A 17,770-nucleotide genomic window follows, 5' to 3' on the forward strand; every position below is an offset into this window, starting at 1 on the left:
GTGGAGGTTGCAGTGAGCTGAGATCACGCCAGTTCACTCCAGGCTGGGCAAAAGAGCAAAATTCAGTCTCAAAAAAAAAAAAAAAAAAAAAAAAGGCAATAGTATGAGAGCACAAGGGGGGACATGAGGGGAGCCAGGGAGGAAGAAAAGGCTTCTGAGATGGGAGAAGGAATCAGAGAGGTGGGAGGACGCTGAGGAAAGGGGAGTTGTCTTAGTGGGAGGATGCTTGGGGAAGGGAGGAATCTTAGGAGGATGTTAAGCTAAGGGGAGGAGTTTGGAGAAATGAGGGAGGAGTCTGAGCGGCAGAAGGTGCCAGGAAGGCTGAGCCTGTGCTTTCACTAAATTTGATCTTCCCCTCTTCCATTCTCCATGACCGATACCAAATAGCATAGCATTTAGAAAAAAGAGTAAATCTTGGCCAGGCGCGAAGGCTCACGCCTGTAATCTCAGCACTTTGGGAGGTCAAGGTGGGTGAATCACTTGAGGTCAGGAGTTCGAGACCAGCCTGGCCAACATGGTGAAACCCCGTCTCTATTAAAAATACAAAAATTAGCTGGGCGTGATGATGCATGCCTGTAATCCCAGCTATTCGGGAGGCTGAGGCAGGAGAATTGCTTGAACGCGGGAGGCGGAGGTTGCAGTGAACCGAGATCGCGCAACTGCACTCCAGCTTGGGCGACAGAGCAAGACTCTTATCTCAAAAAAAAAAAAGAAAAAGAAAAAACGAAGAAGTCTTTCGTTTCACCACTCCACGACTCTGAAGAGGCTGAGGGGGGTGGGGAGGGCACAGATGGTCGTAAGGAAAGGGTTTGGAGGTAAGAAGGGGCTGAGTGGGGAAATATACGGAGAAGAAAGGCAAAACAAAAAGAGGCCGAAGGCTGCTCCCGGTTGCCTGGCAACCTCTGCGGTCAGAAGCCAGCATGGCCTGCTAGGAGGTGTGGCTTACGGAAACAAGCCAGTTATAGCCCCGCCTCCTGGCAACAGGATTAACCAAGTGCTGCCCCCTAGCAACGGATTATTGGAGGCGGGGTTCGGTTTACCTAGTCTCCAAGTGTCCAAGGCCTTTGAGCAGGCGCAGAGATGGCTGTACCGCGTAAGCCCGCCTCCGCGCAACACCTTTCTGGGGCTTCCCATTGGAGAGCAAGCCTGTCAAGTGCTTTCTATTGTTTCGGAGGCGGGGCCTCCTGCCCTGCCTGCACTCCGATTGGCCTCGCGGGCCGTCTATCTCCGGCCGGACATACCGATATCAGCTTTTTGTACGACTGTTGGCCCTGGAAGACGATCCTTTGGTGGCGAGGGCGGGGAGGAAAAAAGCGTCCACTGTGGATTGGACGGTGTCAAAAAGAGGGGCGGTCCCTACTGAAGGGGCGGTTGGGCGACCAAGGGAGAGTCTTTTCAGCGCTGAGGACTGGCGCTGAGGAGGCGGCGGTGGCTCCTGGGGCGTTTGAGCGGGCTCACCCGAGCCCGCGGGCCAACGCGGATCCAGGCCCGACCGGCGGGACCGCCCCGGACTCCCCGCGGGCCTTCCTAGCCGCCATGGAGGACGGCGTCTATGGTAGGTCGGGGAGGGGCGGGGTCGGCTGGGAGCTGCTGGAGCCTTTTCTCCTGAACGTTCGGCCGCGAACGTTTCCCTCTGGCGCGCGCCGCCCAGAGGCGTTCGGCCCAGTAGTAGACTTGTCGTGCCGCTTTTGTGGGGCTCTGGACGGGCATCCGGCGGGGCCCGAAAGCGGGGCGTTCCAGGCCATTGTTTGGGCTGAGCCTGTTTCCGGTGGCGGCGGGAGGGGCGGGATGGAGCGGTGGAGGCGAGGCCGGGGCGGAACCATTCCCGCTGGAGGGGCGGGCAAGCCCAGCGTCTGCCGGGGCCGGGGAGGGGCGCTCGGGTTGCGGGGAGGGGAGAAATCTTGGGGGGCGGGGGCCTTCGATGTCCCACCCCACCTTCCCAACTCTCCGGAGCTGTCATCAGCTCCCCCGGCCGTAGTGACTGTTCATGGACCCAGGAGTCCCGATAACCAGGTCCCCAGCTACCTCGCCAGTAATGGAGTCAGAAAACCAAGGCCTCAGTCCCCTTCCAAGTAATGGACCTAGAAGCTCAGGCCCCCAACCCTTTCTTCCCTCACACCTAAGAGCTCAGGCACCTATTCCCCTTCTCCTTCAGACTCTGGAATCCGGGCCCCAAGTCCCCTCCTCCCGCCAGGACTCAAGAGTTTAGAGCCCCGGCCCTTCCTCCTCTGCACGGAGGAATCCAGGCCCCCAGCCCAGTCTTCTGTGCAGACATGGAAGGCCCTTATGCATCCTCTCCCAGCTCTGTCCGCCCCCAGATTGCAGGAATTCAGGCTCACAGTCCCCGGCACTGACTTTTAAACCGTGACCCCGACCCCTAGAACCCCCAGACCTGACTCCGGAGGAACGGATGGAGCTGGAGAACATCCGGCGGCGGAAGCAGGAGCTGCTGGTGGAGATTCAGCGCCTGCGGGAGGAGCTCAGTGAAGCCATGAGCGAGGTGGAGGGGCTGGAGGCCAATGAGGGCAGGTGAGGGCTGGGGCGGGTGACCTGGGGGCGTGGGGTTGACTGAGGCCAGGAATGCCCAGGCCTTGACCCCCCATCCCCCACCCCGCTCTCTGCTCCTGCAGTAAGACCTTGCAGCGGAACCGGAAGATGGCAATGGGCAGGAAGAAGTTCAACATGGACCCCAAGAAGGTGCTTGGGGCCACAGGACTGGGATCAGCTGGGCAAACATCCAGGCAGAGGCTTCTGGCACCTCCGGGTTCCAGAAGCGTGATGGTTCCTGGTCTATTCTAGGTGGACAGACTTGGTCCTAATCCCTGGATTCAGATACTGGCTGTCCATTTGTTCTCTGAACACTGACCAGGTGTTCCAGCCCTCCTGACTCTTGTGTTTCGTCCCCTGCCCTGAAGGTTGTCTTCCACTTTCTACTTGTATGGGCGCACTTCTTCTGGTCCCAAGATGAGCTCGAGTCTTGTAGGGGCTACAGACAAAGTGATACGCACAAAGGAGAGTTGACCTCCCTCAGGCAAAGGTGCCATGACGGAGGTATCAGGGTAGTAGACTTCTGGAGGAGGCAGGCTGGTGGAGTCAGGAAGGGCTTCCTTGAGGAGGAGACATTCAGGTCGGGTTTCAAGGATGAGTAGGTGTTCACTAGGTGGAGGAAAGGCTTTTGTTCACTTACTTTTTTTTTTTTTTTTTTTTTTGTGAGACAGAGTCTTGCTCTGTCACCCAGACTGGAGTGCAGTGATGTGATCTCGGCTCACTGTAACCTCCCCGTCCCATGTTCAAGTGATTCTCCTGCCTCAGCCTCCCAAGTAGCTGGGACTACAGGCTCCCACCACCATGCCCAACTAATTTATGTGTTTTTAGTAAAGATGGGGTTTTACCATGTTGGCCAGGCTGATTTCAAACTCCTGACCTCAGGTGATCTGCCCACCTCAGCCTCCCAAAGTGCTGGGATTACAGGCATTGAGCCACCATGTCCGGCCTGTTCACATACTCATTTAACACCCGTTTTCTTTTGTTTTTTTTTTTTTTGAGACGGAGTCTCACTCTGTCGCCTAGGCTGAAGTGCCATGATGCAATCTTGGCTCACTGAAAGCTCTGCCTTTTGGGTTCACGGCATTCTCCTGTCTCAGCCTTCTGAGTAGCTGGGACTACAGGCGCCCGCCACCATGCCCGGCTAATTTTTTGTATTTTTTTAGTAGAGACGGGGTTTCACTGAGTTAGCCAGGATGGTCTCGATCTGCTGACCTCGTGATCCGCCCGCCTTGGCCTCCCAAAGTGCTGGGATTACAGGCGTGAGCCACCGCGCCGTGCCTTTAACACCCATTTTCTGAGGCCTCTCGAGAGCCTGATCCTGTGTAGGGCAATGCTGGGGACCCAAAGAAGAATTAGATGCTGCCTTGTGCTCAGCCCCTGGACATGGATACCACAATTCAGAGTGAGATATGGCAGTAGTAGAGAGGTCTTCATAGCACAGAGAGCGAGAGAAGCCTCCAGTCTAGCAAGGGCTTGGAGTTCACAGCCCTTGAGGGACTGCATCTGCTCAAGGTTGTCACATTATTCTTTCCTGAAGCAATTGGAATTCAACAAACGTTTATTGGCTGGGTTCGGTAGCTTATGCCTGTAATCCCAGTGCTTTGACAGGCCGAGGCGAGAGGATTGCTTGAAGGCAGGAATTTGAGACCAGCCTGGGCAGCATAGTGATAACTCATCTCTAGAAAAAATAAAAATAAATAAATTATCCAGGTGTATTGGTGCATGCCTATAGTCCCAGCTTCTCAGGAGGCCGAAAGGAGAGGATCCCTTGAGCCCAGCGGTTCGAAGCTGCAGTGAGCTGTGATCACGCCACTGCACTCCAACCTGTGCAGTAGAGCGAGACCAGGTTTCAGAAAGAAAAGAACATGTACTGAGCATCTGTTCCTTGCCAGACCGTGTTGTTGGTGCTGGAATTAACCAGGCAAAGGCAGAGAGGGTAGGCCATGAGGTGCAAAGGCCATGAGTTGGGAAGAAACCTATTTAAGACCTGTGAGGGCCGGGTGCGGTGGCTCAAGCCTGTAATCCCAGCACTTTGGGAGGCCGAGATGGGCGGATCACGAGGTCAGGAGATCGAGACCATCCTGGTTAACACGGTGAAACCCTGTCTCTACTAAAAAATACAAAAAACTAGCCGGGCGAGGTGGCGGGCGCCTGCAGTCCCAGCTACTCTGGAGGCTGAGGCAGGAGAATGGCATAAACACGGGAGGCGGAGCTTGCAGTGAGCTGAGATCCGGCCACTACACTCCAGTCTGGGTGACAGAGCGAGACTCCGTCTCCAAAAAATAAAAGACCTGTGAGAAGACTGAAAATGAAACCTGGCCCTGGTCTGTTGAGGGTGGGGGTAGGTCTGGATGCTGAGGTTCCCAGGGAGGTGAGGGGGGTGGCTTTCTGGCTCTCAGCACTGAGACCTTGTCCCCACTCACCAGGGGATCCAGTTCTTGGTGGAGAACGAACTGCTGCAGAACACACCCGAGGAGATTGCCCGCTTCCTGTACAAGGGCGAGGGGCTGAACAAGACAGCCATCGGGGACTACCTGGGGGAGAGGTACGGCCACCACTCCGCTCCTGTGGGGCCCCTCCCTCCTGCTACCCGCGCCAAGCTCCTGCCCGCACACCAGCAGCTCACAGGTGTAACAGCCCTGCGGCCTCCCCACAAAGAGGCCCTGGCGGATGAGTCTTCTGACTGGACTGTGACAGAATGGACTGACACGGGCTAGGGGAGCCTGCAGCCACCCGAGAGCATCTGAGGATGCGGGGCCTTCTGGAATTACCTGGGGGTTGTGGGGAAGCATCCATTTATATCTGAGAAGGGTGGAGAACATCTCTCAAGTGTCATGGGAGCATGAGAACCAGGGGTAGACCATGGCTGTGCATGGGCACTGGGTGGCCATCTGGGAGCTGTGGGGACCATTGGGCCCTTGTGGGGAGCCTAGGAGTTGTAGGGGTCATTTGGAGGCCTAGAATGCATGGGACTGGACATCAGGTAGTTGGAGGCCATCTGTAGACGTCTGGGAATCGGGGATTTACAGAGATCTGGGGTGCATGGGAAGCATCTCTGGATGTCTGGGGAGTGTGGGGATCATTTGAGAGAGGTGACAGTAGATAGCATACATGTTTGCGGGATTTCTCCCAACTGTACAAAGGTCTGGCCTAACCTGGATTCCCAAGCTGTATATTCCTCCCAAGAGTGTGTTCTGAGCATCCCCCACCCTGGGGGCAGGCCTGTGTGGGAGCCTAGCAGGAAACTTCACCCTCCGCAGAGGGCAGCTGTGGTGCAGTAGAAGGGGCACGACTTCCCCAGGGCCTTGCCTCCTGCCCACTCCTGCTCCATCTTCTCCAAACTGCATGTGACTTTGTCCTGTCCTTCCAGGGAAGAGCTGAACCTGGCAGTGCTCCATGCTTTTGTGGATCTGCATGAGTTCACCGACCTCAATCTGGTGCAGGCCCTCAGGTGAGTGATGGGGAGGGGTTTGGAAGGCCAGGAAGGTACCTGTCAGGGCCTTCCTAGTTACAAGTGACAAACCTTAAGAAAAAAACAGAAACAAAAGCTAGGGAACTGAGTGCATCCTGCACCATGAAAGTCCAAGGTTATGGTCTCCTTCAGGCATAGCTATATCCAGGAGCTCAAATGGTGGTCAGAAAATCGACTTTCTTTGTCTCTTGTATTTGCCACTGTGTCAGCATTGCTCTCTGCAGACCCTCTTACCTGATAACAAGCCACAACCAACCCCCAGACCTGTCTAGCAAACTTAGCAGAAAGAGGCTATTTCTGTACCGCTCCACAACACTCCTATGGCCAGTGCCCATGGGTCAGATGGGATCATGTGACCATACTGAACCACCTGCTGAGGCCGGAAGGTTGGGACTCCTCATGGACCAGTTCCTATCACAGGGACTGAGAGTGGGGACAGGCTCCCGCCAGTCCTGGCATCCATTCATGGCCCCTCCGCAACCCAGGCAATTTCTATGGAGCTTTCGCCTCCCCGGAGAGGCCCAGAAAATTGACCGGATGATGGAGGCCTTCGCCCAGCGATACTGCCTGTGCAACCCTGGGGTTTTCCAGTCCACAGGTGCGGGCCCCAACTCCTGGGTCCTGGGAAAGAGGAGACGGGGGCCCAGACTCCTAGGTCTGAGGGAGGGAGGGGGCTGGGAGCCAGGAGTCCTGGGTCCTGGGGAGTAGGGGCAGTGGGGGCTGACATGCCTGGGTCGTCACCACCTGCCCTGTCTGGTGCAGACACATGCTACGTGCTGTCCTTCGCCGTCATCATGCTCAACACCAGTCTCCACAATCCCAATGTCCGGGACAAGCCAGGCCTGGAGCGCTTTGTGGCCATGAACCGGGGCATCAACGAGGGCGGGGACCTGCCTGAGGAGCTGCTCAGGGTCAGCCCGCCTTCCTTGCCCCTCAGCCCTGTCCTTCTTCCTGCCACAGACACCCCCACCCCACCTGTGGTCTCCTAGCGCCTGAGCTGTCTGCCCTCACCCCCAGGATGGTGCGATCATGCCAACTCCTGCGTGATCTTTTTCTCTCTCTCTGGCGGCTTCTCTTCTTGACTGTCTCTCTCGGCTTTGGCCCTGACATTTTTGGCCTGTCTGTCTTCTCTCTCTCTGGCTGTCATGCTTTCTGGCCCTTGATTGGCCTCATTCCCCATCTGTCTGTTTCTCTTGAGGACGTAGCCGGCTCCTCCACTTGTCACCAGGGCATCTCTTCTTTCCTCCCCCACCTCGGCCTCCCTTCACTTCTCTGCCTTTCACTTCTCCCTCCTCCCCAGCCTGCCCCTCTTTCTTCCCCACCATGAGTCATCCCACCCCTGGTCTCGCTGCCCGCCACCCTGAGTAACCCTTGGCGGGGTGGGGGTCCCAGGGGCCTTGAATGGCTGACGGAGCCTTCACTCCTCAGAACCTCTACGACAGCATCCGAAATGAGCCCTTCAAGATTCCTGAGGATGACGGGAACGACCTGACCCACACCTTCTTCAACCCGGACCGGGAGGGCTGGCTCCTGAAGCTGGGTACGTGCCCTCTGACCCCGCTGGTCCCTCCACAGGGGGCCGTTCGCGGGCCTGGGCCCTGGACTCAGCTTCCACACAAACCTGCTGCCTGAACTGAGGCAAATGATTCGACCTCTCTGAACCTCCGTTTTCCACACCCAAAAAATGGTGCTGAAAATAAAATCAGGCCTGTGCGCTGGGCCTGGCCTGTAGTAAGTACTTCCCAACCCGTTTTCTTTACCCACAAATGTTCATGGAGCCCTTCTGTGCCAGGCCCTGGGCTGGGCTGAGGACGCAGTGAGAGGCAGATGACATTGTCCTTTTGTGGGGGAAGAGTTCACTGAGGCTTCTCTCTATTGCGTTAACCCAGCCCAAGGGAGCCAAACCCCTGGAGGCTGTTACTCCCCTTGGCAAGAACTCCCAGGGTCCCAGGCAGGACTGACCCTGCACTCCAAGGCATCAGGCCCAGAGCACTGGCTGATCCAGGAGCCATCCTTCCCGAAACACCACCCACAGGCAGAAAAGAGCCAAACAGGCGAGGAAACCTGTCCCAGATTCTGGCTCCCGGCTGGGGAGGGAATAGGCAGGGCTGGTGCAGATGAGTCGGGAGACCCAGCTGAGGTGGAAGGGGGAGTCTTCGTCGTAACATGTGGCACTGGCACATTCAAGGTTGGTTAGCATGGATCAGACAGGATCGTAGCATGATGAGGGGTTAGCACGAGGACTGGAGTGGTTCTCAGCCCTGGCTGCACGTGAGATTTGCCTGGGCACCTCGAAAACTCCGGTGGCCAGGCCATAGACTCCTGAAGTCAGGCTTTCAGGAGCAGAAGGGCTATCAGTCACCGTTTAAGCTCCCAGTGCATAGCTGAGGTTGAGAGACACTGGCCTGGAGCCGTGCCTGGTAACAGTAGGTGCCACCTGTGTGTTAGATGTGGTTTCTAATGGAGAAGCGGTGCACAGCTGCTCCAGAGAGACAGATCTGGGGAGTTCCAGTCCAGCACAATAGTGGAGGCTTCCCGTGGCAGCAGGAGAGCCCACAGGAAGCTTCCAGCTCAGTGAAGGGAGTCAAGGCCAGGCTTCTCAGAAGGAGGTTGGACAGGGCAGCGTTGGCCTCTTGAGTCTTGGGGGCCTCTCCATGTGGAACTGTGCTCTTAAACCAGGGCATCACTGCCTCCACAGATGCCAGGGTCTCCTGGTAAATGTAAAATATGCAAGTCAGGCTGGGCATAGTGGCCCACCCCTGTAATTTCAGCATTTTGGGAGGACAACGCAGGAGGATTGCTAGAGGTCAGGAGTTTGAGACCAACCTAGGCAATATAACAATATCCCCATCTCTAAAAAAACTTTAAAAATTAGCCGGGCCTGGTGGTGCAGGAGGATTGTTTGAGCCCAAGCAGTCGAGGCTGCAGTGAGTCGTGATTCTGCCACTGCACTCCAGCCTGGGTAACAGAGCAAGACCCTGTCTCTATAAGATAAAAGTAAAACATGCAAATCACTGTCCAGCCAACACTCCGGTCCAGATCCCTGCATTCGATCCAAGGGAGGCAGACTGCTGGGGGAGACTGAGAGTCCTCGAGGTGCCCCTGGCAGTGAGTGGGCCAGAAAGAAGCAGGAAGGTGCCAGCGTCACGCGGAACTGCTTCCCTCAAAACTGCGCCTGTCAGGCCGGGCACGGTGGCTCAGGCCTGTGCCAGCACTTTAGCACTTTAGGAGGCTCAGGCAGGCGGATCACTTGAGGTCAGGAATTCGAGACCAGCCTGGCCAACATGGTGAAACCCCATCTCTACTAAAACGAAAATTAGCTGGGCGTGGTGGCGGGCGCCTGTAATCCCAGCTACTTGGGAGGCTGAGGCACAATAATTGCTTGAACCCGGGAGGTGGAGGTTGCAGTGAGCCAAGATCACGCCATTACACTCCAGCCTGGGCGACAGAGCGAGACTCCGTCTCAAAAAAAAACAACTGTTCTGTCAGCAGGAACCTTTCCCATTTCCCAGATGAGGAAATTGAGGCTCACGCCTCAGTTTGGCTTTGAGTCCCATCTAAGACTGCCCAGCCCAGGGACGTCTGTGACCAGAGGGCCTCTGTTCCCTTTGTGCCAGTTCGCAAGAAGGACCTCTTCCTTAAAAGATGGAAATACAGGAGTGGAGATTGGTGATGGTGGTTGCTACTCCATGCCTAATAAAAGCCATTCTTACTGTCATTGTTTAACCCTGGGTCCACAAGGAAGCCAGAAGCAGGTCATTTTGCTACAGGAAGGTGGAGGCCGAAGTGAGTCTCCAAACTGGAATTCAGAGAGTCCAAGAGAGTGCCCTGAGGTCACACAGTCAGTTTGTGCAGGAGCTGAGATGGGCCCCCACGCCCTCCTCAGGCCAAGGACTGGGGGTTTTGCCTTCTCCCCTGTGGTGCCACCTCCAGGGGAGAGGCACTTTTACCATGTTGAGGGAGGACCCTCCTGGTCTAGGACAGACCTTAGGGAGTAGGCTGGCGCCCTGTACCGAGCAAGGGGTTTTCAAGGCTCCCACCTGGGGCTCATGGCCCTTGGCCTCTCTGGGAGGGAGGGGCCCCGACCATCGCCCCCTCATGTGGATGTAACTGGTTTTCTTCCCTCTCTCTCCCTCCCCTCCCTCTCTGCGTGTTTCTCTCCTGTGTTTGCCTCTCTGTCCCACCCCTGCGCATCCCTCCCTGCGCCCACCCTATTTCTGTTGTCTGCGGCTCTTGGGGGTGCTCCATTCTCCCGCCTTCCCTTCTCCTGCACCTGGTCCTGCCTGCTTTCTCGCTGTCTGCCCCAGGAGGTAGGTACACGACCTGTCTTTGTCTCCCATCACTAGACGAGGGGAGGGGGCTGCCCTGGCCTCCTGCCCATAGGAGGAGGGGGCTGGGGGCTCAGGATCCTGGGCTGGGGCTGACAGACTTAGAAAATGTGGAGCCCCAAGCTGGGGGTGGACGATTCCTGGAGCCCCAGCACACCCGGCCCTGCTTGTCTGTCTCCCCCCACGCAGTGGCTTTGTCCTAGGCCCCAGGAGCCCCACCTCTACCGCTCTTGCTCTGCTTCTCATGCCCCTCCTATCTCCCAGAGGCCCTGTCCCCCGTTGAGCCCAGGCCCCTCCCGCCCCTTCCCTTCCAGGGGGCCGGGTGAAGACGTGGAAGCGGCGCTGGTTTATCCTCACAGACAACTGCCTCTACTACTTCGAGTACACCACGGTGAGCGGGGCCCGGCCGGGCCCTTGGGTTCCGGGAGGAAGGGCTGCGAGCCTGCACTCCTAGGGCTGAGGGAGGCAGGCTGGGGTGAGGATTTGGAAGTCTGAGTTCTGTCCAACTTGCTTCTTCAGGACAAGGAGCCCCGAGGAATCATCCCCCTGGAGAATCTGAGCATCCGAGAGGTGGACGACCCCCGGAAACCGGTAAGACCCTCTCTGTACCCCTTCCTGCCAGGGCAGGGCCTCCTCTGCCCAGGGCTGGCTTTTACCTGTGCCCTTCCTCTCTCATCCCCAGAACTGCTTTGAACTTTACATCCCCAACAATAAGGGGCAGCTCATCAAAGCCTGCAAAACCGAGGCGGATGGCCGAGTGGTGGAGGGAAACCACATGGTGTACCGGATCTCGGCCCCGACGCAGGAGGAGAAGGATGAGTGGATCAAGTCTATCCAGTGAGCCTGGACTCCTGGGTCTGATGGAGGAGGGGCTGGGGCCTGGACCCCTGGGTCTGACTGAGGAGGGGCTTAGGGGTCAGGACCCCTGGGTCTGATGGAGGAGGGGCTGGGGGTCAGGACCCCTGGGTCTGACGGAGGAGGGGCTTGGGGGTCAGGACCCCTGGGTCTGACGGAGGAGGGGCTTGGGGGCTTGGACCCCTGGGTCTGACGGAGGAGGGGCTGGGGCCTTGGACCCCGGGTCTGAGGAGGAGGGGCTGGGGGCCTGGACCCCCGGGTCTGAGGGAGGAGGGGCTGGGGGTCTGGACCCCCGGGTCTGAGGGAGGAGGGGCTGGGGGTCTGGACCCCCGGGTCTGAGGGAGGAGGGGCTGGGGGTCTGGACCCCCGGGTCCGACGGAGGAGGGGCTGGGGCCTTGGACTCCCGGGTCCGAGGGAGGAGGGGCTGGGGGCCTGGACTCCCGAGTCCGAGGGAGGAGGGGCTGGGGGCCTGGACTCCCGGGTCCGAGGGAGGAGGGGCTGGGGGCCTGGACTCCCGGTCCGAGGGAGGAGGGGCTGGGGGCCTGGACTCCTGGGTCCGAGGGAGGAGGGGCTGGGGGCCTGGACTCCTGGGTCTGAGGGAGGAGGGGCTGGGGGCCTGGACTCCTTGGCCCTCATCCTGGGACCCCTCCCTTTCTGCAGGGCGGCCGTGAGTGTGGACCCCTTCTATGAGATGCTGGCAGCGAGAAAGAAGCGGATTTCAGTGAAGAAGAAGCAGGAGCAGCCCTGACCCCCTGCCCCCAACTCCATTATTTATTACGGAGCTGCCCCGCCTCGGTGGCCGGACCCCTGGGCCTTGGGGCTGTGGATCCTGGTTCCCTGTTTGGAAAATTCACCGCCTCTAGCTCCTCTCTGTTCTTTGTAATTAACACGCTGTTGGTAATCTTATTAATTATTTAATCACTTGGCCTGCTGACCCCCTCATTTCTTGGGATTGACGGAGCCGAGGTGCTCGGTGGAGCCAGCCTGTGGGGGCCTGGACCCGCCTGTGTCTGTGGGTGCTGCCTGGGTGTGGCTCCTGGGGCCTGTCCCGCCGGGTCTGTTCTGGTTTCACCCCGAGCGCAGCAGGAGTGGAGGAAAGGGAGAAGGTTAATATGGTGGAAGTCTGGAAGTCTAGAGTTGGAATTGACCAGGGACGGAGTTTAGAATGCAGGGGTTCAGGGTTAAAGTCTAGCATTCATTCTGGAAGTTGCCTGACAGCCATCAGCCAGTTATGCTACAGCCATCAGCTGGTTCCCATCTTTGCTTTCATGGGGCTTGAGGTCTTTGAGGGGCAGGAGATAAAACTGATGAGGTGAGCTGGGCCAGAGCTTTGAGGACAACCTGGAGCTGGAAGAACTATAAATGTGACCACCTCAGGGAGGGTCAGGGAAGGATGAGTGGGGAGGTGGCCATGTTCTGCAATGGCCTTGCTGATGGGATGTCCTGAAGGGCTGGGCACCCTTAGATGGGGCCAAGAGGGCTGCACTATGGGCTAGTGCCAGAGCCAGGCTTGTCTGTCCCCAAAGGATCAGCCTCCTTTGGAGGACATTTTGTGTCAGGGATAGGGCTGAGGACCGGCGTTCTTAACGTCTACCTGAGATTCTCGACCGCGAAAGAAATACGAGAATCACCTCTATGAAGGTCAAGTATTGGCATGCGGGGTACCCCTGAATCCTGGGCTAAGGCCTGTGCCCTTTTGCCCTCCAGTTGGGGTATACGTGGTGTCCCCAAAGAACAAGGGCTCGTGGATCCTGAGAAGGGTGCGATGGCGGATTGGGAGGTCCCATGTCACTCTCCCATGCCCACGAGGAGCTCTTTAGTTAAAAACAAAAAACAGATAAACAAAAACCTGCAACTCCCGGCAGGGCCCGGGACAGGGACGTGGGTCGAGAGGCATCTGTGGCGCCGAGGCGTGCTGCGAGTTGTAGTCCCTCCCGCCCGCTGTGTTCGCTGTTGAGCTCTCCGATGGGGTCTGGCGCTTCGGAATTTTGGGCCTTTATCCCTGTCCCGCCCTTGGCCACAGGCACCCGCCGGCCTGAAGGGTCCCGCAGTGCATGTACCCTGCGCTCCTCCGCGGGAAGATGGACTACAGTTCCCGGCAGGCTGTGCGGCGCCCCCGCCACGGTAGACCCAGACCAGAGGTTTTCCGGGCGTCAGTTTCCCGAGACTCTGTGGCGGTGTTTGCCTTCTTTTCCTTGGTTCGATCCCGTACTTTTGTGGAGGGTAGAGAGGAGGCTTTGACTGCCGTGGCCCCAGGGGCTGGTGGGAAATGGAGTTCCAAATGAGAAAATAGCATTCCCCACTTCTCTTTCCCACAGGTGCCAGGGAAGTGGAGTCATCGACCCAAGAAGGTCATGAGAGATGAGGTCCCGGGGTAAACAGCGGGTCCTGCCACTAGGTCACCCTTTCCTGCCGCCTCCCCGGATGAACTGCGTGCAGGGCGGCCGGTTCCGTTGCAGGCAGAGGCAGGAAAAGGCGCGGAGCCCGCTCGTGGCGAAGAGGGGAGTGCGGTGGAAGGGGAGGGCAGAGGCAGGCGGCCGGTCGCGTGGGGCCTGGGCCGCCCCAGGAGAGCCTCTGGATGGATTCTTAGCAGATGGAAGCCGTGCAAGGGCAGGAGGCAGGGGCCTGACGTGTTTGGATTGAGGTTGCGGGAGGGCCCCCTGGCTGCTGCAGGGAGAATAATTTGGAGGCGAGCAGATAGGTGAGAGGAGACTGTGCGGTGCAGGATGGCGTGGCTGTGGAGGCAGAGAACGATGGACCACGCTAGGAGTCTTGACAGAGGAGCCAAAAGGACTTGCTGAGAGCTGTGCAGCTGGTGAATGACAGTGCTATGGCTGAGGTGGTCGAAAGGGAGTATTTTAGGGGAAATCAGTCATTCCGTTTTGACCAAATTAAGCTGGAGATGCCTGTGGAACATTCCAGCCAGGCTGCATCACTTCACACTGATCTTCAGCATTGCCCACAGTCCATCTTCCGCCAGGGCCTGAGGATTCTGACTTCTGGCTCCCTCCTCACCCAGGACCCCTAAGCTCCAGCACGCTTCTTTTTTTGTTTTGGGGTTTTTTTTTTTTTTTTTTGGTCTTTGTTTTGTTTGTTTGAGAGGGAGTCTCGCTCTGTCCCCTAGACTGGAGTGCAACGGCTCCATCTCGGCTCACTGCAACCTCCGCCTCCCAGGTGCAAGCAATTCTCTTGCCTCAGCCTCCCGAGTAGCTGGGATTACAGATGTGTACCACCGTACCCAGCTAATTTTTGTATTTTTAGTAGAGATGGGGTTTCACCATGTTGGCCAAGCTGGTCTCGAACTCCCGACCTCAGGTGATCCACCTGCCTCAGCCTCCCAAAGTGCTAGGATTACAGGCATGAGCCACTGCACCCGACCTCAGCCCACTTCTTTCAGGTGGCTATGGTTTGGATATCATTTGTCCTCACTAAAATTCATGTTGAGATTCAAGCCCCAGTGTGGCAGGTGTTGGGATGTGGGGCCTGATAGGAGCTATGTGGTCATGGAGATGGATTCCTCATAGATTAATGCCTGCCTTCAGGGGTAAGTGAGTTCTCACCCTTGGGAATTTGGGAATTTGGTTTTCTCTCCCTTGCTTCCTTCAGCACCACGTGATCTCTATGTACACAGCGACATCCTTCTACCCTCCCCCAAGAGCAGAAGCAGCCTCAGGGGTGAGGGAGGTCCTCAGCGAGTGCACCTGTCCAGTCCTGAACCTTCCAGCCATCAGAATCTGAGCCAAATCAACCTCTTCCTTCACAAAGACCCAGCCTCAGTTCTTCTGTCAGAGCAACAGAAAATGGACTCAGCACGGGTCAAATTGTGTCTCCCCACCCCCACAAAACAACTTAATATTAAAATCCTAACCCCCAGAATCTCAGAATGTGATCTTATTAGGAAATAAGGTCATTGCAGATATAATTAGTTCAGATGAGTTCATTCATGTGGGCCCTAATCCAGTAGGATGCGTGTCTTTATAAAAGTTTGGACAGAGACAGACACACAGAACGGACACCATGTGGAGGTGAAGGCAGAGACTGGGGTGATGCCTCTACAAGCCGAGGAAAACCAAAGCTGCCAGCACACCCTCAGAAGCCAGGTAGAGGCCGGGGACTCATCCTCCCTCGCAGCCTCAGGAGCAGCCAGCCCTGCCAACACCCTCGTCTCAGACTTCTGACCTCCAGCACTGGGAGACCATTAGTTTCTGTGATTTAAGCCACTAATTTTGAGGTACGTTGTTATGTCAGCCCTGGAGAACTAACCACTCCTCCCTCAGACCCAGGAGTCCAGGCTCAGCCCCTTCTTCCCTCAGACCCAGGAGTTAGGGACCCCAGCCCCTCCTCCCTCAGACCCAGGAGTCCAGGCCCCAGCTCCTCCTCCGTCAGACCCAGGAGTCCAGGCCCCAGCTCCTCCTCCCTCAGACCCAGGAGTCCAGGCCCCAGCTCCTCCTCCCTCAGACCCAGGAGTCTAGGCCCCTGGTTTCTCCTCCCTGAGGCCCAGGAGTCCAGGCCCCAGCTCCTCCTCCGTCAGACCCAGGAGTCCAGGCCCCAGCTCCTCCTCCCTCAGACCCAGGAGTCCAGGCCCCAGCTCCTCCTCCCTCAGACCCAGGAGTCTAGGCCCCTGGTTTCTCCTCCCTGAGGCCCAGGAGTCCAGGCCCCAGCTCCTCCTCCGTCAGACCAGGAGTCCAGGCCCCAGCTCCTCCTCCCTCAGACCCAGGAGTCTAGGCCCCTGGTTTCTCCTCCCTGAGGCCCAGGAGTCCAGGCCCCAGCCCCTCCTCCATCAGACCCAGGAGTCCAGGCCCCAGCCCCTCCTCCCTCAGACCCAGGAGTCCAGGCCCCAGCTCCTCCTCCGTCAGACCCAGGAGTCCAGGCCCCAGCTCCTCCTCCCTCAGACCCAGGAGTCCAGGCCCCAGCTCCTCCTCCCTCAGACCCAGGAGTCTAGGCCCCTGGTTTCTCCTCCCTGAGGCCCAGGAGTCTAGGGCCCTCCTCCCTCAGATCCGGGAATCCAAGCCCAGCCCCTCCTCCCTCAGACCCAGAAAGTCCAGCTCTCACCTTCCCCCTGGTTTGGTTCATGCAGCACCCACCCTGTGGAAGGTGTTTCAGGATCACTTCAAGCACCACCAAGGACTCGCATGCAACCCTAATGCTGCCATTACCTTAACTCCAAGGCTGGAGTCTACACTACAGCCTCCCTAATAGAGGGAAAGGACTGGATTCCCACCCCTTGCTCCTTCCCTCTTCCCGCATCCAAACTACATCCCACAAATACACCAGTGAACCTGGTACCAAGGTGATGGCAGATAGGTTGAGACCAAGAGATCAGAGCTGCAAAGACAAACCCGGTCAGAGGGAAAAACAGTGAGAAACAGAATCCAGGAGAAACCGAGAACAAGACATAGAGACAGCCTGGCGCGGTGGCTCACGCCTGTAATCCCAACACTTTGGGAGGCCGAGGCAGGCAGATCATTGAGGTCATGAGTTCGAGATCAGCTTGGCCAACATGGTGTAACCCTGTCTCTACTAAAAATACAAAAATTACCCGGGCCTGGTGGCGGGCGCCTGTAATTCCAGCTACTTGGGAGGCTGAGGCAGGAGAATCAGAGCCACGTTTCTGCAAGGTGGCCCGCAGTGGTGGCCAGACACTATCCGAGGGCCAGGGGCTAGTGGGGCAGGGGACTCAGAAATGACCTGCTCATGCTTACACTGGAGGATTGCAGTGAGCCAAGATCGCACCACTGCACTCCAGCCTGGGTGACAGACTGAGATGGCCTCATAAAAAAAGGAAATAGAGAGAAAAGCACAAGGCCGAAGGCCATAATAGAGACAGGAGGACGTAACAGGGGGACACAGACAAGGAGAAAAAATGTGGAGGCAGGGAGGAACTCGAGACAAAGACATCAAAATAGAATTAGACAGGGAGGAGGAGGCCGAGAGCAAGAGACTTAGGTGGGGAGACATGAGAACGCCAGATCAGATGGAGACCAAAACTGGGGCAGGGTGAGACAGGGAGCCAGAAGGACGGAAATGAGAGAGAGAGAGCGCCACACACAGAGGTGCGGTTAGGTAAAGGCAAGGGATGACAATGTCAGCAAGGTGGGGGGCACATGGAGAAACGGGGAAACTGAGGCAGCACCACGGTGGACAGGGAGGTAGACCCCGACCTTCAAGGAACAGGCAGTGCCGACCTGAGGCGGGCGGGATGTGATCATAATCCAGTGTGGGCATGAGCAGGTCATTTCTGAGTCCCTGTCCCACTAGCCCCTGGCCCTGGGATAGTGTCTGGCCACCACTGCGGGCCACCTTGCAGAAACGTGGCTCTGACCACAGCCTGCACCTTCCCCACCCAACCCCAGTGGATTCCTTATTTATTTATTTATTTTTTTTAGAGATGGAGTCTCACTCTCACCCAGACTGGAGTGCAGTGACACGATTTCGGTTCACTGCAACCTCTGTCTCCTGGGTTCGAGCGATTCTCTTGCTTCATCCTTACGGATTCTTGAGCCTGCAGTGCTGCTGCTGTGTCAGCCGAGGTCGGGCGATGCGCACACGAGGCGCAGAGCAGGGATCT

General features: G+C 57.4%; 1 protein-coding gene across 3 annotated transcripts; it reads left to right on the top strand.

Annotated features, from left to right (window-relative positions):
* Positions 1–1,048: 1,048 nt before the first annotated feature.
* Positions 1,049–15,076, top strand: CYTH2 (cytohesin 2). 3 transcript variants are annotated; one of them, XR_004440441.1, is made up of 13 exons: positions 1,052–1,555; positions 2,382–2,529; positions 2,631–2,697; positions 4,974–5,092; positions 5,918–5,998; positions 6,505–6,617; positions 6,782–6,930; positions 7,448–7,560; positions 10,660–10,738; positions 10,867–10,938; positions 11,030–11,184; positions 11,863–12,081; positions 13,521–15,076. XR_004440441.1 is itself a non-coding variant. In XM_033223886.1 (12 exons), exons 1-12 carry the CDS (start codon positions 1,081–1,083, stop codon positions 11,948–11,950), a joined length of 1,656 nt encoding a protein of 551 aa, XP_033079777.1. In that variant the 5' UTR covers positions 1,051–1,080; the 3' UTR covers positions 11,951–12,128. The 3 variants fall into 3 exon arrangements, 1 of the variants encoding a protein (XP_033079777.1); XR_004440442.1 differs by lacking the exon at positions 13,521–15,076 and having other exon boundaries at positions 1,049–1,555; positions 10,610–10,738; positions 11,863–12,128; XM_033223886.1 differs by lacking the exon at positions 13,521–15,076 and having other exon boundaries at positions 1,051–1,555; positions 7,448–7,559; positions 10,662–10,738; positions 11,863–12,128.
* Positions 15,077–17,770: the final 2,694 nt, after the last annotated feature.

This window comes from Trachypithecus francoisi, unplaced genomic scaffold (genome assembly GCF_009764315.1).
Source record: "Trachypithecus francoisi isolate TF-2019V2 unplaced genomic scaffold, Tfra_2.0 Lachesis_group12, whole genome shotgun sequence".
NCBI lineage: Eukaryota > Metazoa > Chordata > Mammalia > Primates > Cercopithecidae > Trachypithecus > Trachypithecus francoisi.